Source organism: Camelus bactrianus, chromosome 1 (assembly GCF_048773025.1).
Source record: "Camelus bactrianus isolate YW-2024 breed Bactrian camel chromosome 1, ASM4877302v1, whole genome shotgun sequence".
In the NCBI taxonomy this organism is placed as follows: domain Eukaryota; kingdom Metazoa; phylum Chordata; class Mammalia; order Artiodactyla; family Camelidae; genus Camelus; species Camelus bactrianus.
In genome coordinates this window covers 67,941,978-67,969,486 of record NC_133539.1, presented here as the reverse complement: position 1 = coordinate 67,969,486, position 27,509 = coordinate 67,941,978, and the positions used below count along the sequence as shown (strand labels likewise).

At 40.8% G+C, this 27,509-nt stretch overlaps 1 protein-coding gene across 16 annotated transcripts in view; it reads left to right on the top strand.

Annotated features, from left to right (window-relative positions):
• LPP (LIM domain containing preferred translocation partner in lipoma) overlaps positions 1 to 27,509 on the top strand; it is a 629,538-nt gene that overhangs the window by 291,832 nt on the left and 310,197 nt on the right. For 15 of the 16 annotated variants that reach the window (XM_074366117.1, XM_074366147.1, XM_074366073.1 and 12 more), the window contains one exon: positions 12,808 to 12,930. In XM_074366117.1, the coding sequence (XP_074222218.1) occupies positions 12,808 to 12,930 (123 nt within the window). Of the gene's footprint in view, positions 1 to 7,750; positions 8,264 to 12,807; positions 12,931 to 27,509 lie in introns of those variants that run through there. The other variant, XM_074366133.1, reaches the window with a different exon arrangement.

Below are 27,509 nucleotides of genomic sequence, written 5' to 3'. Positions count from 1 at the left end.
GAATTCCTCCTGGGAGTGTCACTAATGTCAGTTGTCTGTGCATGGCCTAAAATATGTGTAATTCATGCCATGTGTTTGTTCCCACCTCAACACTAGGTCCCAAGGTATAATTACCCCTGCCCACTCTCTCCTTTTGTATTGGGGACCTTGTTTATCCTTTGGATATCTGTACCCTGGATACCTGCCAAGCTCCTTCTATGCCTCAGGTTTGCACACCTGCATAATCTGACCACAGCTGACCCTCTGAGCCTGACCTTCCTGTTTTTACCTGAAAGAACACTTGTATTTGCCAAGTGTTAGTGCACGTTGTGGTGTTCCTCCTGTATCTTCATGCTCGTGTGGTAAATAATTTTTCTCCATCCAAGATCTCAATTCTCATTGCATCCATGTAGTACTCTCTGATTTCTCTATTTTTTTTTTTTTTTTGCTCTAGCGTCTTGTATTTTGTGTACTTACTTGACTTTATTCAGCCCTATAATGTGGTTATTTGTGGACAGACTAACCCCTATAATGCAATTGTAAGTACTTGAAGGACAGAGAACCAATGATTTTCCTTTTAAAAAAAATAATTCCTATCCTTTATATCAGTGTACACTGAATATTTGATATGTATTTATGGAAAATTGAGTGAAACCTGTGCTAAATGGGGAAGTAGAAGGAGAAAGAGAGGGTTGGAGCTTGGCTTTTAGCTGTAGCTCCAGCCATGACCTACTTCGTGGTAACCTAACAGGCCCCCATAAACTCCCTTTGATGCTTGAAAAGACGGCCTTGCCCCTTTTGCATTTCCAGCCCAGTGTCATGGAAAGTGCAAGAGTTAGAGCTTTGAAGCGAGATGTTTGAGTCCCAAATTCTAATGCTTCCCTTTCTACCTGAGCGACGTGGAAGTCTCTTTTTCTCTGACTGTTGGTATCCTCTTTTGTAAAATAAGAATAATCTCTACTAATGTGTAGCATTGCTGGGAGAATCCAACGAGATCATTTACACGAAAGTGCTTTTCTAAGCTGAGGCAGTCGTCTTTGCTAGTGGCAGGAGCTGAGCCCAGGCTGCGCGCAGTGGACTGGGTGGCTGGCCAGCAGTGCTGCTGGTTCATAGGATATTGCCCAGAGCCGTCTGGGAACAGAAAGCTTGACCAAGAGAAAATGGGGAACAGATCTGGAATGAGTATTAGGGAACTGATGCATCTTTTATTGTTAGAAAATATGATTCCTGCCATTTTAGGTGATTGCCACCCCTCCCATCTTTCACTGTTAGCCTTTGAGATGAGACAGAATATCTGTTTTGTCTTTTCCTCTCCTATCTGCTTTCTGGGTTGGTGTCACTCTCACCCATCTTTTTCTATTTCCATTAGTCAGCTAGTGACTCTGAAGACAATGTAAGCGAATGCCGTTTCCGCTCTTAACAGTTATCAGTAACTCCATTTTTGAAATGGGTGTTTCAAATCCTATCGTGTTAGCATCGGCGCTATTATCTTCTGTATTTTCAACTATCAAAGTACACTTAAACTAAATAGAAACAGAGTAATTTCGTTCTAGTAAGTGGCGATAAGTGAAAAAGAAATATCAACAGCAACAATGAAAAGCTTTAAACGCCTTATAATGTTAGGTAGATTGTATTTATGTGAATGTGTTAGAATAACAGAACTTCTAAACTAAAAGGAAACACAAAGATTGAGTCTAAACCCACCATCTTGTCATTGAGAAAACACAGCTGAGAAAGGGAAAGCGATTTACCCAGGGTCACCCTACTGAATTAAGGCAGAACCAGGACAAAATGCCTAGTTTATTTCTTCTCTGCTCTCCTGGCCAACACATTCAGCTCCCTGCTCACTAAAAGGAATTCTGTGGTTGGACTGGGTAGGTAATATGTCACTTTTCTGGGTCAATGTTTCTAAATATTCAGTCATCTTCTGACATTAGGGCACTTGTGAGTTTCTTAGGAGAACTGCAATACTGTCTTCTTTTGCTTGACAGTGAGCTTTGAGTGGGACGACTGGGACCAGCAAGCACTGATTCAGGTCTCCCTGTCCCATCCTAACCACCTGGTTGTTTGACCAGAGTAAAGCACTTATGCTTTCTGGTCCTCTGTTTCCTTCTTTGGTACGATTATGGTGTCATAACAGGTGCTAGCTAAGGTTCTTCCCATCCCCAGTATCTACGGACCCAAGTGTCCCCATCCGTTCTGACGTCTCTCTTCTAGGAATTTCTGTAGCGCTGGTTTGCACCTGTGTGCCAGTATTGCACCCTCAGCCTGCTGGGGGATGGGCTCTTCCCCGTCTTTAATTTTGTTGACCGTGTCCCATCAGTGAGACTGGAGACCCTCAGACAGCGCCTGTGCTCCTCTCTTACACTGAGTTTCCTCATCTGGAAAATGGGGCGAGAGTAACTTCCTGCTCATTTCATAGGTTCTTAAGAAGAACAATTGAAGTAGTGTATGAGAGATTGCTTTGGAGATGTTTCACAGTATAAAGTGTTCAGATTTTAGACCTGTTTCAGTCCCTTCACTGTCCCAGACACCTGAATCAGTTCTCTGAGGGGGATTTTATTACGGTTAAATAGAAATATTGGAATAACTGCTTAAAGTCCCCTTCAGTTCTAATATTTCATGAGCCTGAGTTACCTTTTCTGTGCTGTTCATCTATAATCTATTCACACTTTGCCAAACATCTTTCGTCTGTAAGTCCTGGTGGATGGTGCTCAGCCCGTAGAATCAGATCCACAGGAGCTTAGAGGAACTTCTTACCCCTTATCCACTTCGATGACATGGCCTTTTGTTTTATAGCTTTGGCTGCCAGACATGGAATCCTTGACTTGGGAACTGAACACGTTCCTTGGTTTTCCACTTTGGCAGCATTTTGAGGGGTCATGAAAGGATTCGAGGGAAAACGGGTGAGGATGATAAGCCAATATATAAAGTTAATATCAAATGTCTAAGTATTTGAACGTCTGCTTCTGGTTATTTCTATTGCATTATTGGCGAGTGTGAGAAAAGGGTTTCTGGAACTTATAATGCCCCAATTCGCTGGTCCTGGGTTATCAAAATGCAAAGTAAGAAAACTGTCTTCCCTGAGGTTTTGAAAGAAAATCAACAGCAAGAGTACCCGGCACGGTCTGTCTTCTACCGCACGCTGCCCTGCGGCCCGAAGAAGGCACCGCCGTTCTCGCTGTTCCGTAGGTTCAAACGGTTACGGTTCTTCTCCTCCTTGCCCGCTCCCAAGTGTTGCTTCCTTCGTGGAAAACCAAACTCGTTCTTTTGCTACCTTTTCGAACTTCTGCTGGTATTATTCTGTGTTGATTGTGTGAGGCGCCGCGCCCCCGGGAACCAGGAACGCCGTGTGATTCTATGGATACGTTTATAGTTGTTTCAGGCGGGTGTCCCTGCTTCTTACATGCACGCAGGCACGCAGAGTGCAGACAGGGCAGCCTGGCAGGGTGCTTGCTGAGCTGTGAACGTGGACTGACTGGCAGGGCGGCTCATTTTGAGGATGCTGCTGCTTCATCTGTAGCTCGCGCAGAAAGTCTGCAGCAGTGATCTTCCAGCCACCTTTCACGGAAGTGCTTCAGGAGGCGTGACTGGAGGCCAGGGGAAAAACCCAGTGGGTGGAACCCTGTGCTTCCCTGCTTGTACTTGAACCAGAGCAGCTCTGTTTCTTAATCCGTTTTAAATAATGGGTTTCCGTGTATGACTTCATTTTCACCGTGGGGTTCTGTTGCTTAAAAAAGGCGTGCCCAATGTCTCTTTTACTGTCAAATAATTAATCTTACTGTGGTTATTTTTATGGTTCTTATTTTATTGATGGATAGATAGATACTGTGTGTATTTTTCCGTCTTATTATATAGCTATTCTCATACAAAGTAACCTCTATTTTAATTGTAAGGGATTACTTTAAGAGTACATTATCAATATTATTTTTATTTTATAAAGATTTGAATTCAGTAGAAGTAATTCAATGAGTAGATCAATACAATGAAAAGTGAAGGTTTTTTTTTCCTTATTTGTGGGGGGGGGGTGTATATTTTGCTTTCTTATCTGAACAGAGCACTGAACAAAGGGGCTGCCTGTGTGTTCCCAAACACAGACCGCTTAAGCCATGCCCCTGTTCATACTTACATCTGAGTTGGCTTAAACTCTGCGTGGGCCTCACTCTGCTGAGTTTGGGTCTGGTTGCCAGTAGGCAACAAAGATAATGGCTGACAAGCTGTGAAATGTCATTATAGAGTCATGCAATATGAGAGCTTTAAAAAGTAAAAAAGGACCTGGAAGGTTTGTACCCCTCATTTTACAGAGGTTAAAGTTGGGTTTCAGAAAGGAAAAGTGACGGCATCACAAGTAGACCTGGCCTCCCACTGTCATCCCTGTGGATGGGTGGGTCTTGTGCTGGCTGCTTCAGTAAGGCTGACTGTGGAGCAGAGGGCCCTTGGGGTGTCTCTATATAAAAGAGTTTATCTTGAGGATCTGTGGCTGAGACCTGGCACCAGAAGGCTCAGGGATGGGGCCATCTCTCTCTCCTTTGCATTCTCCCTTTTCTCTCTCCTTCCTTCTCCTCCCTCTCTGATCCTTTGCTTTTCTGTTATTTGCATGTCCATTATTTTCCTCTCTCCAATAATTGCATCTTCTTGCATGTTCTGATTATTAGCCATGAACATGACCCTTTTGGTTTCTCATCATCCCCATGGCAGGTTTGTCACCTGCTGCTTGTTAGTTCACATTTATAGGGAAGGAGGTTTATTAGCCTAGCTTGTCTTTTTGTCACAGGCCACATTTTGGTTCACCAGCCTGTTTGTGGACAGGCCGTCCAGCCTTGCTTCTACGTGTCACAGTGTTTTGAAGAGGAGTCTCGTGGCTCCTGGCAGCAGGGCTGGGACAGGACTGCTTCCTTTAAAGAGATGGAGGCTGACCAAGTATTACCCACTTTGGGTGAGTGCACTAGCACTGAAGAGGGCGGGATGACAGGGACTATGAGAGGAAGCATCGAGGCGTGTAGCGAGCCCAGTGTTGACGCTCTCCCGGGGTGCTTTTCCCTTCAAGTGTACTAGGGCCATGACAACACTTTGTCTCCTGTCGCTGCTTTCTGCTTATTCATCGGCAGGCTCTCGGTTGCCAAGCTATTATTCTACTTTAAATTGTGAAAATGTTGTCCCTATTTTGAGTGTTATATTGCTTGCTCCAAGGATGGCTTTTTGTGGCACCTTTTCTCACTGTCCTTAACCTGTGGGGTAGATAATAATGAGACTTGAGTTTTTGCCTGGCTTTTGTATGTTAGAAAAGTCGAATTATATTTCTGTCAGCCGTTGGATAATAAGCTTCTTAAATCTCTGTCTCCTCCACGTGGTTTTACAAAGACTCTCAAAGAACATAATGTATCTGATATCACTAGGCAGATGTGAGAGTCATGTTAGCCAGTGGATTGTAACTTCCTCAAGGCTGAGGATCGTGCCTTCTGCAGGCTGCTTGCTGCTTAGCACAAACGATTTCGCGGAGCAGCTTGGGAGAAGAGCCACTCACAGGAACCAGCAGTGGGAGCTACCCTATGAGCAGTGCTGTCAGAGAGAACTGGACAAAGAAGAGTCATTTATCAGATAAGTGGGGGCATCAGTGATGTTTTCACGGAGGAGAGTACGTATGATAAGATAGAGGGCTTTTTGGAAAGGTATGTCCTTCAACTAAGTGAGTGGGAAGAAGAGTGCACAACCGTGAACTAAAGCATTTTTTTTTTCTTTTCCAACATTTTGGGTCTCATTCGATAAAGTGACATTTCTTTTAGATAAAATTGGTCATATTTTGTGCAGTCTCACTACTGAATGCTGCCTGTCTAACTCAACATTACTGGAATAAGGGTGCTCGTATTATCTAGCATGGGGGATTAGATTAAGAAACAATGCTGGTTTCCATTTTATTTTTGTCCAGATCTCTCTTACCCATTATATGAATTGCCTGTCGGCATTTTCATGGCTTTCTGAGCCATGTAGAGCACATACTCTCACCCTTTTAAATGTTCGTTGTGTTAGAAATGTCCTTAGAGCAGTGGTTCTCAAAGTGTGGTCCTCAGCCCAGCACCATCAACATCACTTGGAAACTTGTTAGAAATGTAAGTTCTTGGGCCTCACCCAAGATATACAGAATCGGACACTCTGGGGTGGGATCCAGTACTCTGTGCTTTAGCCAGCTTTCCAGGTGGTTCTGTACAGGCTGAAGTCTGAGAACCACTGATCTAGGAACATGTTCTTCACAGTTAATTCCTAGCACCATCATGTGTTAAGAAGCACAGGAGCCCCCAGCTAACTGAAGCCCCCGGCTGGCGATTTTTACTTTGAGTCAAATTCTTTTAAAAGTCACATACTCAGTTGACTGACCATGTTAGCCAAAATATTTATTTTGAGACTGTGATCAAGGTAATAATTGAGTAGCTGTTGTTTATTGAGTGCGTAAGATGTGAACAGTACTTGACTTGTATGAACTCATTCAGTCCTGACAACAGCTGCATGACAAGCTGAGACCCAGAGAGCTCAGGCCGATTGCTGAAGGTCACAAAACTGGCAAGCGGCAGGTCCAGGTTTCAACCCTTTCCAGTCTGACTCCAGACCCTCTACCGTTAATCTTTTTTTTTTTTTTTTCCTTCCTTTTTTGGTTAGAGGTGCTTTGGGGGTAAAATTTAATAAAAAATGATCACAAAGAAATTCATTGATTATATTCTCAAGCTCATCAAAGATAGAAAGATGATAGATGAATGATAGACACTTAGTTTTGCTGCTCAGAGATGATACAGCTTTCTCATAGCCCTTTTGTTATCACCATTTTCTTTTTAACATTGTTATTAGAAATAAGGGAATAATGAACTTTACTGACCATAAATGAAAACAAAAATGAGGCAAAATTCCTGCTTTCTTACTAATACTCAAACAGTACCACTGAAAAGAACATCAAAATTGCATGTAAAAAGAATATACTGTTTTGTACTCCTAGCCCCCTAGGGTTCTTTCAGATGAGATAGTTTTATATTCCTAAGCTGTCAGGGAGAGCTTTCCTTTTTCTGATGAATCACAGGGAACTCCTGGCCTGAGCAGAGGTGGAGATGTCACACATGGTGTCACACATGGGGTCTGCCCCGAGGAGCTCTGTGAGCTTTGTGAAGCACAATTTAAATATCACAGATTTAGTACCTCTAATGTCAAGTTTTCTCTCTGATTATTCGGTTCCTTTCTCAGGTATATTTTTGAGCAGTCATATTCAGATCTTGGCCCCTCAAACCCCCTTCTGTGATGTGTCAGTGTGATGGCCGGGCCACCTCAGAGCTTCTGGAGGTTGCTGAGGATTCGGTCAGCCCACGCGTGTTTTGAGTGTGACACTGGGTATTGGCTCTAATTCTAGGATGTGAACTTCCTCAGGCAGAGAATGGTTCTTAATTAACTAGACCATCTTCTGATCCTTTGTTTTTCTTTAACAGCCTGAACAAGAACTCTCTCTTTAACAATGTTGATTTGATCATTAGGTTCCTGATGTTTTTTTCATAGCAGAGGACTTTGCAGTTAGGCCTGCTCCCTACCTCAATATGGAAATGAATACTTAACAAGTAAATTTTTACGCTAAGCAGGGTCCATTTAGTTCCATTCATCAATAATGTCTTCCTCGTGAAGACATCACTGATGCCCCCGCTTATCTGATAAATGACTCTTCTTTGTCCAGTTCTCTCTGACAGGAATGCTCATAGGGTAGCTCTCATTATTGGTTCCTGTGAGTGGCTCTGACCATTTTGCAACCACCAGTGTAGTCATCCATTCAGTCAAGGATTGTCTCTGGATGATAAAACCATTGGGTAAAAATGTTCATGATGAGCAGAGAATATTGGCAGAGCCTCAAAGTGTCACCCCACGATAATGTATTGATCTAGAAGAGGACATTTGTGCAATGGGGAAATCTGGTGAACACTCCTTAACCAGGCCATCAAAGTTGTCACCACCAAATGGCCAGACAGCATCGTGAGCTTCCTGATGAGACACAATGGGAAGGAAACGGCATCACGCATGGACTATGCCTGCCAAGATGGTGTAATCTGAATCTAACCATCAGACAAAGCCAGATTGTTCACATTTTATAAGACACCTGGCCTGAATTCTTTTTAAAAGTCAGTTTCATGAAAGAAATAGGCTGGGGCCTGTTCTAAATTACAAGAGACTAAGAAGACATGTCACCTCAATGTGTGATCTTTGGTTGGACTGTGGATGGAAATTACCAACAATAGATGAAAGGACATTCCTGGGACTGCTGGTGAGATGTGAGCATGCATACATGTTAGATAATTGCACCCATGATAAATTTCTTGGGTGTGATAATGGTGTTGAAAAATTAGGAGTTCTTAGGAGAGGCCAGCTGAAGTGTACAGAGGAGGAGTTCCTGCAACTTCTTGCAAGTGGTTAAACTACAATAACAAACAAGCAGATATATATTTGTTATGATATGTATTTGTTATGTTTGGATGTGAAGAGTGAATAAATGCATAAATGTAAATGAATGCTGTTTCATGACTCAGTGCTGGTACTCCTCGCAGTGAGTGGATTAGCAGTGTGACCCATACGGCCTCACATGCTGTCCATTTTGATTCTGGGCTCTGTTTTAAGGGTATTCCTACATATTTACAGTGGGGGAGACATCATCCCTTAATTCTACTAGTGGCACTGAGAATCATGATTTTCCAAATTATAATAAGCCTCAATTGTGATTTGGTGAGTTTTTATTATATACATATTTATTGAATGAATGAAATTGTCTTGTAGAAAATAATATCTAATGAATGGCTCATTCACATGAGCTTCATAGCTGTTAGCAAAAGTACACAGTCCCTGGACACCCTCTGTACTCTACCTGTCATCCTCTTGTCCCACCTTGAGACACGGGTCATTGCTACAGTAACCACCCCTGAGAGGGAGGACCTGGCAGCACCTTGTCTCAGATGCAAAACCCTTCTCTCACTTTCCATCCTGGGACTTTTCTGCTAGCACTGTGCTTCTTGGGGCAAGTATGAGGGAGTCTGTGACCCTGTAGGTGATTCTAAACCAATGGAGAACTAGAGCCAGAGGATAAATACTCTGTTCTCTCATTCCCTAGGTGGGAAGATCTGAGGCACATTTCACGGGACTCCTCAGAGGGCTCCCAGGAGAATGGAGCCCTGGTTGTCCATTTTGGTGACCAGCTCAATTCAGCACCTTTGAATTGGCTTTCCCTCGTCCCCTGTTTACTCGTCCAGTCCTTCAGTACTGTTTCTGGGGAATCATTCCCCAAATCAATGGCCTGCACACAAGTCTTTGTCTTAAGCTTTGTTTTTGGCAGAACTTGGACTCAGACAATGGAATCTCTCTGGTTATGGTTGAAGAGTGTGAGAATCTAAAGATTATTACAATGACCACTTTGTGGGTGATCGGGTGGTATTTAGAAAAAGGATTAGGCTAAGAGTTAGGACACTTTTCCTTGTTGTTACTTGGCCTTGGGCAGGTCATTTTACCATCAAGTGACCTGCAAGGCTTCAGTGATAGGGAGTTAAGGAGAAGACACATTGTAAGTGTAGGATTCTGTTGCTGGTTAGAGGACTGTCTCCTCTGGTGGAAAGCGTTGAGAGGAGCAAAGTAGTTCCTGGATCTAAAGGTGCTGTGGTGGTAGATGAAGTACCAGGAGAAGGGCTGGTAGGACGCGGGCAGGACTTTAGTTATTTGAACTGAACTGAGATATTAAATAGAGACTCAGTGGTGAGAAGGAAGTCTGTCCTAAACTGGAGAGGAGATGGAAACGTAGAAACAAAGCCATTATTAGAAGGCCAGGTAGGGCAGCAAGGGGCGATCTTGGGTGCAAAATCTCACAACGTTAAGCTGGAACTTGTTCAATTGCATCAACCTAATGTGAGAAATTAGAAATGGAGTGTAGTCCTGACTCACAGGGAAGGGAGAACGAAGTGGTACGTGCACAGGCTGGTCGTACGCTATAATTACTTGTTTCATTGCATGGCTCAGGGTGATTCTGTGACTTTGGACTCTCCGTGGTATCCAGTACTTAGGGCTTGGGCAGTTGCTGTGCTGTCTGCTAAAGTACAGATGTTGAAGACCTGATTAAATCCTGTCTCTTTACGGATCCCCCGAGGGAGCACTTAATGAACGATGCTCCCCTTAAGAAGAATAATTAACAATAGGTACATTATTCATATTAATTTATAGTTACTGGTTGCTATAATTAATGCTATTTATGAAAATCATCATAATTACAGCACTTTACAATTTATGGAGTATTTTCCCATCCATTTTCTTATCTGAACCTTGTAACATCCCTCTGGCTTAGATAGGGCAGGTGATGTTCTGCTAGTTTTATAGGTGAGGGAATTTGGCCCAGGGAGGAATTTAACCAGGCTCCAGTCCACTGCCCTTACTAATGTTTTGTGCTGTCTATGAGTATTTGGAAATACAGTGATCAAATTCACGTTAGTAATAATGTTTTATATTTGTGCATAAGAGAGTCCAGTTCACACAGTTCTCAGTTGCCTAAGCCCTACTTTTCTTTGTACCAGAATCCATTGCCAGAATGTTCCCAGGAATTTTAAATTTTTAAGGGATTTCTCCTTAATGCCAGAGTATTTCATAGCCATTAATACTCAGTGGGGTACAGGTAAGACAGAGAGATTAGCTCTTTGAACTTACCTGGTCCTTGGGCAAAGACCCACTGGCCTTACAGCGTTTGGTCAGACCAGAAATTCAGACTCTGATAAAACATGACAAGCTGTCATTTCATTGTTTCCCCGTTTCTGGCTATGGCAAGGGAGCTGAGAGAAGCCTCTCAATTTTCACAAGGATGACCTTCACGTCTGGGCCATACCGCGTGAAATACACAGACACACAGAGGTGTGCACGCCCGCGCGCCCACACACACACACACTCTCGTGCACGTGAGCCTTTTGCTTCTGTTCACACCCACTGATCCTGTTGTACCTCTAGCTGCTTTTACTCAAAAGTTCAGTGAAGAAGGTTACTGGCTGGACCTCTTGCAGGGTCTGTTATTATTTATTCATTTATTTACTCAAATTGTTGATTGAACATTTCCATGGATTAGGATCAAGATTCTGGGAAAATAGCGAGGAGGGAAACAGACGCATTTCTTGCCCTCATGAAGCTTACATTCTCCTGGGGAGACTGATGACAGACAGACAAATATATATAAAAGATAATGGTAGATGGTGATAGATGTTATGAGAAAAATAAGCAAAACAGGGTGAGGGGATAGGTTTTCTTAGATGGGTCATACAGATGCATCCAGAATGAGAAAATGATGAGAAGATTGTTTTAGATCATGTGATAAAATGTACCCTGCTTAAAGCGGACTCACGAGGAAGGATGTCACGGGCTCTAGGCCAGGCAGCAGTCTCTGGGTTTGGCTCCGAGGGGCTGGGCTACAGCTTCACAGACCGTGATGTTATCCATGTGCCTGGGATGGATCAGGTCCAGATGGATTAACTCATTTGGCTAAATTTTCAAGAGATTGACCAGAACACGAGATCCCATCAGAGCCTTTTCACAGAGAGTTAAATTAGTTTAAGGACGCAGGGGAGGCAGGAAAAGAAGCCAGTGGCCTCCATGTTCTCCACAGGCAGTGGTGTTACGCTGTCACTGCCTGGTGCGGAGTGCTCGTTAAAAAGGTGCGTTCACTTAGAGAATTGCGAGATTTCAGTGCTGCCTTGTCAGGGTATCTTAGTTTTTGTTGTTGCTGAGGAAACTCTGGTTTCTTGGCTTTTTCTAAACTCTTCCAGTCGCTGCACTGATATTTAACCTCCTGAGACAAGGTCGGTAGGGCGGGTTAGATTACACTGACTCCCATCATTTCATCCCTGTTGGGCCTTCACTGCAGATTCACTTTGATTTCTTGCTGGAGCCTTAAGAGACACACGTCCAAGATCATTATAACATTGTCACCTTAAAATATGATTTTAACTCACCCTGCTTCCAAATTCTAGGGCTGCCTTTATATTTCCTTTGTATTTCACAGTGTATTTCCTTCCCTTAAGCTCTAGACCCACTGTTGGCTTGCTTTTCCCAAGTGTGCTCCTTCTTCTTAGGAGTGCCCTTGTGGTGGTGTCATTGTCCTCTGGTCATTCCATGTTGATGCTGAGTGTAGATGGAAGTCGGTGTTCCTGACGACATGGGACAGTGGCATGTGAAATCCGTAGATTCCCCCAATTCGTAGTCAGTGGTCACCGCCACATGCTTCCTCTGCAGCCTGTCGGCCAGGACCCTGAGCAGCCTTATTCTAGCTCGTCTTTCAGGGGCATCACTTGGAGCTTGCCGTCTCTCTGTCATACAGACACACCTAGTCCACTGGTCTCCCACGGCTTCCTCTTTCTGGACTGGAAGCTCTCACCCTTGCCCGAATCTGCTCCAACTAAAATGTCGTCATTCTGTTTGGTGGTTTCTGAACATGGAATTTGCAGTGTCTCCCCATTTGGATCTGTTCCTTGAGTGCAGGAAAAGAGACATTTGTTTCCTTTAACTTGTATATTCTTCAAAGAAAATATCCTTTAAATAAGAGCATGACTTTAGGAGAATCACCTGATATATTTCAGTTTTCTTGTTTATCAAAAAGCGATTGTTCTACTGCAGCCTATGTCAGTGAGATTTTTTAGAAGCTAAAAATAAAATAAAATAAAATTTAAAAATATTTTAAAAAAAATGAACTACAGAAAAGCTTGGACACAGCCACAGTATTACTTGAGAAATTTGAGCTCAGACTGATATGGAAACTGGAAATTTCCCTTTTTAACATGTCCGTGTTGCGTCTAACAGGGAAATCCTGGAGGCAAGACCCTTGAGGAGAGACGCTCCAGCCTGGATGCTGAGATCGACTCACTGACGAGTATCTTGGCTGACCTGGAGTGCAGCTCCCCCTACAAGCCTCGGCCCCCGCAGGTGAGAGCTCTCCACAAGGGTGCCCCCGCTGCCAGCCACAGATAGCCTGCGGCCGTCTGAAAGAGCAGGCTGCTTCTGTAGCCCTCCCGGAGCCAGCAGTCTAAGTCGTCTTTTTATTTAATATCAACATATGTTAGTTAACAGACAGAAACTTCTTAAACTGACTTATTAGTATTTTCCTTAAGGTAACACAGCAGCATTATACAAAAATGTTACAAACATAGAATCTCTTCTTACTCCATTGCCTTGCTCTTTTTCTGGCTTGGCCTAGGTGCGTATTTTGTTACATGTTGGTATAATCTTCAGAAATAGGATTTAGCATGGCTATGGTGAAGTTAAGTTGAGGGCTACATCTTTTGTAAAGAAATTTCTTAAGTTGGATATCGAGGTGGCTTCCTTTTTTGGGTTGTTGTTGTAAATAATGCCACAAGGGACATGTTTGTGTAGATTTTCTTTGGAGCTATTTCCCTGCTTCAGATTTTTTTTAGAATGGGATTTCTACATGGGGGGTTATGATCACATTTTTTTTTTTTTTTTTTTTTTTTTTGCAGAGAAGGGGAGGAAGTAATTAAGTTTTTAATTATTTATTTATATAATTTATTTAACGGAGGTACTGGGTTTTGAACCCAGGACCTTGTGCATGCTAAGCACACACTCTACCACTGAGCTATACCCTCTGCCCCATGACCATTTTCTTTACTTTTCTTTCCAGGGGTTGTGAATAGCTTATACCGGTACCAACAGTTTGAATATATCAATTTCTCCTCAGTCTCATGAGAATTTGGTGGCAGCCATTAATCTGATTTTTTTAAGAATGCAAATGGTATCTGGTTATCTGTTCTTCTTTGCATCTCTTGGATTACTGTGGAGCTTGGCTGTTCTTCTGTACTTTCATTTATTATCTGCATTTCAGAAGCTGATCTTCCATTGCTAGTGGTCATTTCCTGCCCCTCTCAGGTCTTGAGATAGTACTGGCAAGTTGATTTCAGGGCTTGTGAGTCCTCAGAAGACAGCCAGCAGAACCCTGCATGCAGACCTAGGACTGGCACCATTGTCATGGTGGTGTTTGACTCTTGTGTGATGTTCGTTTGGTTAAGTGACAGTGCCTGCAGCACTCCGTTCTTCAACAGCAGCTCGTCTGTTCACAGTGGTTCCTTTCATGAATGAGAACCAGTCCTGCCTCTCTGCTGTCAGTCATTTCAACACTGAACTGCATAAGGTGCTTTCCTCTGTAGACATATTGATGTTACCTTTTCTAGACATGTAATGGGACTGTCAGCTCTGTGGGGGCACAAGGAAAAATACACTAGAGCTTAGCTCTTCCACAGCTGCCATCACTCTTGGCTCCACTAGACCTGTCAGTAGTGAAAGTGCACTTTGTTTCTGTAAACACGTGCTGAACTGCAGGTAGGGAGCAGGAGCTGTGGTCTTTTAGGGGGACTATTAGGAGAAGGAAAGAGGATGGTTGAAAGGGAGTCAAATAGGACATGGTTGTTATAAGTTATACAGCAGAAGATAGAATCACAAGGAAAAGACGGAGATATTCTTTTAAAGGTGGCAGCATCTGAGGTTTATTTGAAGACTTGCATGTTCAGCTGAGAGACGCGGGAGTAATGATGTTGGTTGAGACAAGTGGGGAGAGAGCAGCCTGAGCCACAGGGCAGGAAGGTCCAGGCCACATCCAGAGCCCTGCAAGCAGCCTGGTGGCTGCAGACGAGGCCACTGAAGGCCTCAAGTGGGACTTGGGCCTGGGAGGTTTCCTGTTGGCAGCCTGTGGACAAGTTTGAATGCCAGATTAAGATATTAGCCTGTCTTTTATAGATAATGGGAGATAGTTGAAGATTTCCAAGCAGGGCAAAGCTACAATTCATTATGAAAAAGTTGCTTAGGTAAGAAGACAGACTCTGGAAAGATGCGAGAGGATGGGCCCAGATCTCAGAAATGTTCCCCAGCACGCCTTGCTTGCTTCGTAGTTTCTAACCATTGTTTGATGTTAAGCATATTTTCAGTTCTATCCAAGCAAATCTCTCAAGCCCAGTTTCTCAGGAGGACAAGACCACTGACTTTGCCACTGGACGTATCCGTGTTGAACTTAAATTCTTTTATGCCCTCTTCTGTTTTTAAAATACAGTTTTTGTTTAGTCTTTTCCTTTTCTTTCTTTCTTTCTTTTTTTTACTTCCAAATTCTCATACCCTAGTATGTACTGGGGAGATTTGGCTTAGAGGTTTTTGCTCAATATGGCCTTCATTCTTTGAGGCTGTGTCTACACATGCCTCCTGTAAGCCACTGCATTTTAATGGGTGTATTCAGCAGCCACATTTCTGTTTGCGCAATCTCTCACTGTGCACGTGGGCTCATCCTCACCGATGTTTGGACAGTGCTTTCCTGATGGTGAAGCACTTTCACACATATGCAGACGAGTGCAATATAGATGCCTCAACTCTGAGATACAGGCAATGTGCTTGTTTTGTGCATGAAGACGGTAAGACTTAGCAAGTAAGTGACTTGCCCTATGACATATCACTGCACTGTGAGCACAGTGGACCTTGAACTTAGGCCTGTGTTTGGTTTTTAAATTCTGCAACCAGATTGAAGATGTCCCTCTGAATGGTTTTCTTTTTAGGAGGAAAGCTGCACTCCAGGGACACTCTCACTCATGTGACCGGTCAGGGTCCCTTGAATATGGCTTTCACATAAAAGAAAACCATCCAAATGGTTAAAACAATTAAGGGGGAGGGGTATTATAGGTGTTGGGGAGTGGTTGGTACAACTCTTGGGTATAAGATAGGCTCAAGGATATATTGTACAACGTGGGGAATATAGCTAATATCTTGTAATAACAGTAAGTGGAAAGTAACCTTTAAAAACTGTAAAAATTTTTAAAAAATAAAAAAATTAATTATGATAACCCTTAGTAGAACAAGTTGATATTTACTTTCCATGTGCCTGCTCCCTTCAGAAATTAAAGAGCAAACCATTCTAACTTCTTTATGATTCTAATTTTGGAAAGCAAGAGTTAATTGGGCGATGCAGCTCATTCTTCTGAATTATCTTCACTCTGATGGAACTGAATTAGATGCGTTAGTATTTATTGGTTAACATAATTATATGCTGTGAGAACAATAATCACACACTTACAATATTAAAAATGCGTGCCAAGAGAAGATGATTCTGCAGTAGACTGTGTTGTGTTGTAATTAAAAGGTACTTGAAAAGTCTTGGAAATGTAGACTGTTAATGCCCAACTTTGATGTTTCCATTTTTGATCCAAAGCAAATTGCAAAACCTGTTGAATCACCTGACTGACTACTCAAAGTAGGCTAGTAGGTCTGTGATTTCTCATCATTCGAGCACGTGTTGTGAGCTTTCTCAACCCCACCTCTGAGTCACCTTTGTAAGGTTGCTTTGACTTGTGGATCCAGGAGAAAATGATCATACACATGGAATGTTTGCACAGTAAGAGGTCCAAAGTTGCTCTATTCACATAACAACTTCCAAAAATGTCTGAGCTCCTGAAAATCAATTTTATGGGATATTTTCTTTTTCCAAAGGAGCATTTTCTCCTCTCAGATTTCCCGACTTTATTTCTGTTCACTTATTTACTTGTACTGTTATTTGGGAAATATGGCTTCATTTCCCATTTTCATTCCTTTGACTAACATTTACTGAGATCCCACTGTGGATTAGGCATTGGAAATACAAAGGTTAAAATCAACATGGCCTTGTTCTAGAGTAATTCCTAGTCTTACAGAAGTGACAAGCACATGAACAATTCAAAAGGACACAAGAGAAGGGCTTCGATTTGCTGCTACTTTAAGTTATCATGTGAGTCACCAGATATTGAAGTTGTGGAGGAATCAAACATAGGGATATCAACAGTATTCTTTATGCTTCTCTAGGGAAGTGTCAGGCAGGAATGCACAGGGCAGGCAGAGCTTGAGTTCCCTTGGCAGCATGTGCCGTGGGAAGGGGAATGGGAGTCAAGGTGCGAGAATAACAGGAAAGAGAAAGTCAAGGAATATTGAAAGTGAATGCTTTGTTGGAAGAATAAGATAGTTCAATGTGGTATGTGGTATTTGGAGTTCAAAGTGAATGGCAGATGAAATCACATGCACTATTACCTTCTTGATGCTCGAGGACTCTCATAGTAAGAGGGGAAATTTGGTGGGGGGTATAGCAACAGGGTTTTTGGCTATAGTGGGTTTGGGGGTAACGCCTTTAGCAAATTTTACAGAAGATATAAAAATACACATCTGTGCCAGCCACTGCACAAAGTAATGAAATTAAACTACCTTAGTGTTTAGCACTGAAATTTCTAGTCATTTTAAAACATGGGTATTAGGGAGTAGTTTTAGAAGAACAGGAGTGAGAAGTGCAGAGGTGGCTGTGGGGTGAACTGCAGACTCACTGTGATCTTAGAGCGTCACAGCTTAGAGGTCGTGTGGCCAAACTCTTAGTTTACAGAAGGAAGATTTTGTCTAGAGAGAGAAAGAGAATTGCTCAGTGAGGCTCAATCAGAGGCAGGATCGATGATTTTTGTTTGTTTGTTTTCCCTGAGCCGTGACATAATGGTTCTCTGTGGATGCTAAGCTCAAGCGAGGGGCAGTTTGGGTCCCTTTAGTATAACTAGTTTATTCCAAAATGTCTCTCTTTTGTGGTACTTTCTTTAAAACACAGCTTGGAAACAAAGAAGTGGGCAACTCAAAAGCGTAACTTAAAGGTAAATAGAAGTTTTATGACAGTATGTAGTGTCTTTGAATTAGTCTGTACCTAGAATTAGTACATATCTAGACCCCAGCCACCTGACATTCTGCTGCTAGTAAAAGGACAGCTGCAGCACAGGAAACTCTCTTGATTTCTTAGAGGACAAAGGGTAAATCCATGGGCTTATGATTTCACTCCGCTTCTCTTGACGAAACCAGGGCCAGAGTGCTGGTCTTCTAGTTCCTGGTACAAAGCTGCCTTTTCTTCCCCGCACTGAGTTTGGTAGGGTTGAAGCTAGTACCTAGGTGACTTGGAAGAACTTTCAGACATTTTGTATTAAGGGTAACTGGAGATTTAGTATTTTTGGATCAAGTTGCTTTGGAATTGGACCAGTGTGATTTCACTACCCTCATTTAGACTAGTATTAAAACATTTGGAGAGATTCCGGGGAAAAGGATAGGGTTGAACATAGTTTGATAGCCTAGACTCCACATTTGCCATTAAGAGGAGCACTGTCTTCTCAGTTGCATGTGGTCACCTCTCTAAAAAGAGCTCCAGTTGTGCAGATTCTTCACATCGCCAGTCTGAGCTTCCTTTTCTTTACTTCTAAAGTGAGCATGGTAACTACAGTTTTTCCCCTTTGGCAGAGATACCATAGTATTCTAGAGTTACAAGGAGTAAGATGTTAGCTTTGAGCAGCAGTCCACTCAATCCTTCCCATTCTGTTTAGGGACTGTTAGCTTGTGTCTGGAGCTTGCTTTAAAAGCTTTGGGTCTTTGAAGGTTTGGGACTTTTCCTTTCTGAATGCTGGGCACCCTGTCAATGATATATCTATTTTTTTCATTTAAAGCATTTAAAAAATATTGTAATTTCTTAGTCTGTCTGGAAACTGAGTGCATACGTGCTGTTTGGTCACATGGACACGTCTTGAATTGCAATCCAGTGCTCCCACACTGAGTTCCTTTCTTAAAGCAGTAATCTATGAAGCAACCTGAGAAATTATTTCAGGTGTGTCTGTGTTGTATGGAAGGCTTTTTATTAGGAATTCATGTGGCCTGAGGGCTTGCAGGCAGCATAATCAGGGTGGAGTCTTGTGGTGCCATGGATCTGTTCTCTTGTGCTCCATGTTCTAGCTTGTGAAAGCCATGAGCAGCTGCAGGGGAGATTAATTAGTAATTAAATGTTTAATATTCCGTATTATTCTGTGCAACCCAAACATGTTGGCTACTGGGAGATGAAAGCTACAACTGGCTGATATTATGTAATGAAATGTGGACTGTCCCTGCTGATGGGACTTGCTGGTTCTTTGTTTGGTTTCTTGGGAATGGAGATAGAAATGGGGTCTTCTACTATGGAAAAAGAGAGACATGTGAATAGTGTCACCATCCTTTTCCTGTATTCCCCTGGGAAAGAAATTAGGTGCATACTGTGATTTGCTTTAAAACAAAAACAAAAACGCCCAGATTTGTCTATGTGTCTGTATTGTCTGCTTACTAATAGCTTTCTTTGAGAGCTATGGTAGAGGTTGAAATAGCGTAGAAACCTCATATATAAGACACTAAATGGAGCACAGTAAAATAAAAGTTGCAAAAATACCATTTTAAAAGAAAAAGGGGATCTCATTCTTTGCAGTGTCCATATTTAGAAGATCTGGGTTATTTTGAATTAGTCTGTACTTGCCAGGAAACCTCAACAGTTAAATAACAATGAGGTGGGGGTGGAGGAGTGGTTAGCTGACTCAGAGCTGCATGCCAGGAGTTTGATGACGGGCAATTAATTTTTAGATTGTATATAATTGCATCTCAATAACATTTATACCTCCTCCTCCTTTTTTAGAAGATGATGTTTGTGTTTGTATCTTGTGTGACGAGCATGATAAAGTTAGCTTTTAATCTTTGTTTGGAGTGCCAGGAAAATATAACATTTCAGCGTGGAACTTCAGGGTGAACATCTACCTTGGACTGCACCTTTACAAAACTTTTGCCCCCAAATGCCCATTTTACTCGCCCCAGTGAGTGTGCGGTGTCGGTTAGCTTCCAGCAGTGAAAAGGGAGGAATTAAAGCAGGCAGCTGCTGCTGAATACCCAGGAGAAGCCAGCTCAGCTGGAGCCTAGGGTGAGGATGGGGGTGTCTTCTGTCGTTCCCTGGCCATGGTCCCTGGGGTAACCTTTAGCTGTGACTTGTTTGCAAGACCTTGGCCCAGATATGATTGACTTACATTACACTGAGTCACTCATTCCAGGCACTGGTTTAAAAAGAAACTCACAAAGCTGCCTGTTGAGTGTCTCCGTTTTACAGCAGCATCTTAGTGGGAATAATTAGCCCCATGCCCATGCAGAAGCACACATCACATTTGTAAAATTAAAGGGCTTTCCTGCCAGGACTGGTGTCCCTACTCCCTTCCTCCTCTCCCACCGCTTAGATATTTGTTTTGGTAGGAGACTTGGTCTGAAGCCCCATGGTCCCCTTTAATTCCTTCTTCTTCTTCTTCCTCCTTCTCCTTCCTCTTCCTCTTCCCTTCTTCCTCTTCCTCTTCCTCTTCCTCTTCCTCTTCCTCTTCTTCTTCTTCTTCTTCTTCTTCTTCTTCTTCTTCTTCTTCTTCTTCTTCTTCTTCTTCTTCTCCTTCTCCTTCTCCTTCTCCTTCTCCTTCTCCTTCTTCTTCTTCTTCTTCTTCTTCTTCTTCTTCTTCTTTTCTTAATTTAAAAGCAAATAAACAACAAAATACAAATCCAGCTATACTTTTTTTTTCTTTTAAACTCAAGATGATTAGATTTTACCATGGCAAATACATAGGAATGTTGTTTTAACAGAAAAAGCCATATCTCAGATAAGATATTGTTACTGTTTTGTGCATTTTGACACCCGATTCCTTTATATGCTTTATAGCCAAACTGAAGTATAACGATGAAATAAAATGGTCTCTCTAGACAGAAGGTTGGAGGTGGTTAATAACAAATCCTAGATATCACCATTTGTCATGGTGAGTAACTGGTCTGTCTTCCCCACAAAATACCACTTTGGAGTATAAGTGCTAAGGCTCTTTTCACACCGTGGAAAAATTATCCAGAAAGTTACACATTGCCTTTCAGTGAATATACTAACTACAAACACGAAACTTTAATTTGTTATGTTCCATAATGTGAACATACGTATTTCCAGTTTACATAAAACTGCAAGCTGGAATTTTCTTGAAATAAGAGATACAAGTTGGGCACTTACTGCTGTTGAACCAGCAGGTGTAATTTTCAGTGCAGACAGGGCCACTTGGGATTTGGAATTTGTCTCTTTGTGAATTTGACTTCTCTGAGGTCCCTGGGCCCTCACCCAAATATGTATCCAATTTTGCTGACATATTGGGGTTCAAGACCCCAGAAGAGAATTGGATTATGTTTTATTGTTCTAAGTTGCAGATTACTCAAATGTGAAGCAAAAATTCTAATAATTTTACCTCACAGAGTATACCTTATAGAGACCATATAAAAATGCAGAATGCCTTAATCTTGAACAGCAGAGAAATAATTGTGATAAATACAAGACTATGAAGTCCTTGAGGACAGATTATCTTTTGTTTCCTGGCACACAAGGGGCATGCAAATTCATATTTGCTGAATAAATAAGTAAATGTTGTCATCAAATCCGGTAATGCTGTCAGTATTTATACCCTAGAAATCTGCTAGAGAACCCGAACCGGAATTGCCACTGAGTTAGTGCATGACATAATTATAACTGCTTTCTGATTTTTCCATAATTAACAAGTATTTGCACCAATAAAAAATTAGTCCAGCTGAGGCAAATGAGTTTTGTAAGGACAGCTTAATGGTAGCTGCTGAATCAGCTAAAATGTTTACACTGCCTTATATCACTTGAAGGCAGTGCACTTGGTTGAAATGATGATGTTATCAGGGGTTATAATTCAATACTATAACTATTCTCTTAATATTGGGATGATATAAAAACAGACATCAAATTCTTCTCTGTATCCTCTACAGAATTGATAAAAAGAGAGGACCATTATATTACTCAGTGTTTCCTAATACAGAGATCAATGTGGTAAATTCTTTAAATTCAAAGATAAGAGAAAGAAAAGTTATGTAACTGATAAACTGATATATGCTTCCTTTCTTCAGAAAAAAGAAAGAAAGAAAGAAAAAATCTGCGGAACTATCATATGACTCATTCACTTGAGCCTCCATGATTCATCTCCTTCCTTTACCGCATTATTTCTGATTCCTCCTGACCCGATGTTTGAAGTGTTATAAGTATATGCCAATTATAAGCCATTTCAAAACTAATTAATTGGCTTAATATAATGTGTGCTTTTTAAAAGGAAATAAATTTTCTATCTATATGTGCCCATGAACATCCTTAAAAATATGTAACCTTCAGACTTATTTTAAAGAGAGAATTTAATTCTAGATGGGTTCTTTGCATATATTGATGGTAAACAATGGGTCCATTAAAGTAACATATTCTGCTAGTATAAGCAAAATACAAGAATTCACTAAAGTGGTCTAAAGAGATAGAATATTTAGTTGTCCCTTTTAAGAAATGTGTTTCAGAAAGCTTGAAGTACTAGCAGGTGGACGTTTAAGCCCATTACCTGAATCATTTATAAAGCGTCTTGAACTGTTTCTGATTCCATCTTGATATTGTACTGGTTGTATGAAAATACTGAAAAATGTCACTTCTTAGGTACTGCTAGAGGTGCTAAGCTTCTTAGCAATGAGGAATCTTCTGGCTTTCTCTGCCACCCAACCTACACAGAGTGATGGTTCATTTCCTAAATGGCCGATTTATGTTAAATTGACCCTTACCAAGGCAGGCGAAGCCAGAGAACAGATTTTATTAATAGCATCCTGGATGACTTAATATTCTATGTAATCCCAATTTTAGGGCTCCTTTTCTCCCCAGCCAGCCTAGCATAGCTAAATGTTATGATGCTTAACATTGTTTGGGGGAAGTCTACAACTAGCAAGTAGAGAGAAAAAGAGGGAGGGTCTGGGTGATCTGTTTGCACCTGTGTTAGAACAAGTGTCGTGGAGTACCTTATGAAGAAAGGGTGTGAAGGGAGGTGCGTCGTTCAGGTCATCACCTCTCTACCACACTCCATCATATCAATGGACAGGAGAGAAAGAAACAATATAATTTATGATAAAAAATTTCAGGAAAAGATTGAAATGTATCTTGAAAACTGGGACTAGTAAAAGGTGGCTTCATGAAAAGAGAAATGTGATTTCAGAAGGTGGCCACTGTGTACGTTTTTTAAGAGCTGCTTGGAATCTCTCTCTCTCTCTCTCTCTCTTTTATTCATTGACTAGTTTGTTCACTCATTTATTTATTTATTTTTCTTTTAGTCACTGATTATAACTGAACATAAATCTGTTGAGTTGTTGCATAAGATGAAAGAATACTCAAGCAAGTGGAAAGATACTCTGTGTTCATTGCTTGGAAGACATAATATTGTTAAGATGGCATGTTCCCCAGATTGATCTGTAAATTTAATTCCTGTCAGAACTCCAGCTTTCTTCTGTATAGAAATTGACAGGTGAATTATAAAATTCATATGGAAATTCAGAGGACCCAGAATAGCCAAAACAATTTTGCAAAAATATGTAGAGACTGACACCTCCTAATTCCAAAACTTATGACAAAGTTATAGGAATCAAGCAGTGTGGTACTGGCATAAAGTATACATCTAGGCTGATGGAATAGAATTCGGGGTCCAGAAATAAACCATTACATTTATGGCAATTGATTTTCAACAGAGTTACCAAGATATTCAATGAGGGAAGAATAGTTTTTTTTTTGTTTCAACAGATACTGCTGAGACAACTGAGTATACACAAGTAAAAGAATAAAATTGGATCCCTACCTCATAGCATATATAAAAATTAACTTCACGGATCAAAAGCATAAATACAAGAAGTAAAACTATAAAACTTTTAGAAGAAAACACAGGAGCAATCTTCATAATCTTGGATTAGCCAGTGGCACCAAAACCACAAACAGCTAAAAAAAATTTGATACATTGGACCTTTTCAAAATTAAACACTTTTGTGCTTCAAATACCACCATCAAGGAAGTGAATAAGCAACCCATGGACTGGGAGAATACGTTTTTATATCACATATCTGATAAAGGATTTGTATGTAGAATATATTGACTCTTACAACTCAATAAGAAGAACACAAATAATCCAACTAAAAAATTAAGAAAGGCTCTTAATAGACATTTCTCCAAAGATAAATAAAAAGCTAATATGCATAGGAAAAGATGTTTGATGTTATTAGGTATCCAGGAAATAACCAAATCAAGACTATAATGAGATACCATGTCACATGCACTAAGATGGTTATAATACAAACGACAGACACACGTTTGCAAGAATGTAGTGAAATAGGAATTGTCACAGGGTTTGGAGTTGCTGGTGGATTGTGAAATGGTGTAGCCATTTTGGAAAGAGTCTAGCACTTCCTCAAAACATTAAACATAGAGTTATCACATGATCAAGCAGCTCTAATCCTAAGTATATATCCAAGAAAACTGAAATATTTATCCACATAAAAACCTGTAAATGAATGTGCATAGCAGCATTATTCATAATAGCCCCAAAGTAAAAACAAATATCCATTAATTGAAGAATGAATAAATAAAATGTAGTATGTCAATACAATTGAATATTATTAATCATAAATTATAATGAAATACTGATACATGCTATATAACAGGTATGAGTCTTGAAAATTATGCTATATGAAAGAAGCCCAACACAAAAGACTTCATAGTGCATGATTCTATTTATATGATAGGCTGAGGAGAGACGAGAACAGGGAGTGACTACTAGTGGGGACAGTGGTTATTTTGGGAATGATCAAAATAGTCTGGAAATTAGACAGTGCTATTGATTGCACAATTCCTTGAATGCACTAAAGACCACTGATTGTACATTTTTAAAGAGTGGATTTAGTGATATGTTAATTATATCTCACTTAAAAATTTTTAAAGTAAAGCTCCATATTGAGCAGTATGCCTGGAATACAGATACAATTTTGCATGTTCCCCACTTTAAGGAAGCTCACAGTCTATTGGGAGAATACAGACTGACAATTATAGCATGGAGTGTACATGATAAGAAGGAAGCTCATATAGGATGCTGCTTGATGAGAAAGAGGGAGAACTCATCCTGGAAGTCGTGGAAGCGTTCTCTGCCTCCTACCTTACTTGGATAGGAATCTCTGCAGATAGTGTCAGGCTTCCATGGAGCTCGAGAGAGCAGAAAAGAGACTAATATTTAGAAGCCAAGAGAGGCAGTCAGCACTATAATATAAGGACAGTACCTTCTTAACAGTAAGGACAGTTGAAGTTCAATGTAGGCTGTCTCGGAAGATGGCAAGTCTGCCTTCATTAGAGCCATTTGAAATGATACTGTAGCATTTACCAAGTGAGTTTTTTAAACTCCCTAAAACCTCTGTTATTAACCTGAGTTAATACTACATCTTAGAATTTAAATGAGGACTAGATGAAATAATGGGTGTAGATATAATATGTGAATATGCTATCTTGCGCATAATAACACTATTATTATTGTTGCTCTCACCACCATCATTATCAGATGAATTTTGGCAATAATGCTGGGAAAAGAATTCAGGCAACAGATGGGAGAATTGATTTGAATGATGCTAGGATTTTATGGTACTCTCATTCTTGGTCACAGGGTTTGGAGTTTTCTGTTCCCTGATATGAAACTTGGAAGGAAAGACAGACCTTGGTTCTATTCCAGGCCTCCAAATTGACTATTTCTGTGCCTAAGGCAAGCTACTCAGCCTCAATAATGATTTTGTGCTGTTTGCTGTGATAGCTAGTATAGATAGATGTGTGATTTATTAGAATTTTTACTGACAAGAACCTTCAATGACCTTGGAAGGTGGTCATAATGAACATCAGTAGAGCTCTGGTGAACACTGAGAAGGGTTATAGATGAACCAGAGTGAGGATCAAGCAGAAAGAGATGACTTCTTCAACCTTACAAAAACATGTCATCTCTTAAACAAGTGGAACAACTTGGTTGCACCACTAGAAACAATTATTTAAGATGTCTTAAGAGGTCCAGAAATTCTGTGATTGGCCAAGAGATCCAGTGGGTAGTCCCTACCGCTCTCTGGGTCTGTTTCAATATCTGTAAATTGGACCTGAGGAATGAGATGATCTCTCATGGTGATTCTAGCTTTGAGTTGGTATGGCTTTTGCCTTGTTTTAAAAGAAGAAAATACATATTGATTTTTCTTTCTGTCTTTTTATTCTTTCACCATAGAAGAGTTTTCTGTAAGACTGGGTTGAAGTTGTTGGGAGTCATTATGTGCAACCAGAGGGAAGTGTCTGCAAATTGAAGGGCCGAGTTCATGTTTTTCAAGATAATGTGGAACCAGATTCATAGTGTTCAGGATGATTTGGAGCCAACCTCGTAGAGTTTAAGATTATTCGCATTGGAGTATATTGTAGTGATTAAAATCATGGATTCTAGGACCAGACTGCCTTTAGTTAAAATCCCAACTGTACCACTTTCTATGTGACCTAGGATCAGTCATTGAAACTTTTTGTGCCTCAGTTTTTTCATCTCTGTAATGAAGATAATTATAGTATCTATTTCATAGGATTATAATGGGGAATAAATGAGTTACCATGTATAAAGTACTTAAAACAGTGTTTGGCATATAGTTAGCACCGTTTGCATTAGCAGGTCTTATTGTTGGGAATTAAATCCTTATTTTGAAATTGTCTGTTATTGCTTTTATGTAAGAAGATTGATTTATAGATTTGGTCTGTGATAACCGTACAACTCTCTATCCCATAAACCGAACATCATTTTTACAGTACCCCCGAAGAGTGTCGGTCTAACTGTTCCTGAGCCTTTGTCCAGTCCTTTTGTTTATTTTCATGGCTTCTAATGCACAGACTCCAAAGCCAAAACTAGAGTGGTAGCGTTTCATTTGACATTGCATGAATCATCAACATCTATTTCTGTGGATTACAGGGTAATCCCTCTGATAACTGAATAAGGCTCACTTTAGAAACAAAAATCATGACTCATAGATTGTGAACTTGTCACAATGTAATAAGCTAACCTTGGACTATTGATCTAATTTATTCTTATAATGTCTCACCTGCACAGAGACTGAGCGTGGACATCTGTGGTCAAGTTGCTCTTCTTCCAGATGCCCTGGAGGGCTTGTTAAGCACAGAGCGCTGGCCTCCACTCCCTGAGTTTCTGTTGCAGTAGGTCTGCAGTGGGGATCAAAGATTTGTATTTCTAAGAAGTTCCCAGATGGTGCTGATGTTGGGACCACACTTTTGAGAAATCTTCAAAGCTGCTTGTCAGTCAAATGTTTTGTAAGCAACATCCTCTTCCTCATTTGCCTCATCTCTACAGCTGTATCCTCAAGGCTTCTTCTAGCATCAACAATGGACACTAGTCTAATATCTTCATTTTCTAGAAGGAGAGTCCCTAACTCAGACAAGTGTTTTCCCCTGGTTGATTGATAGAATCTGGAAGATTTTATTTTTAATTGAGTAAAAATTCTGCCATTCTTAGACTAAACATTTAGGTTTAGAAGACTAGCATTCTAATTCCAGCTCTGCTGTGTTAGGAAGTATGAATTTCAGGTGCTTTATCTCTGAACCTCATTTTCCTCATCCATGATATGAATACCCCTTCTACTTACCATATATGGTTTTGTGAGGGGTAAAAGGCATACCGTGCATTAAAGGGCTTTGTAAGATATGAAGTGCTATACAAATGTTTTTAAAACTTATGCCAGTTATCACATGCAATAGTATCATATTAAACATAATACATTTTGTTATAGGCACATCATTC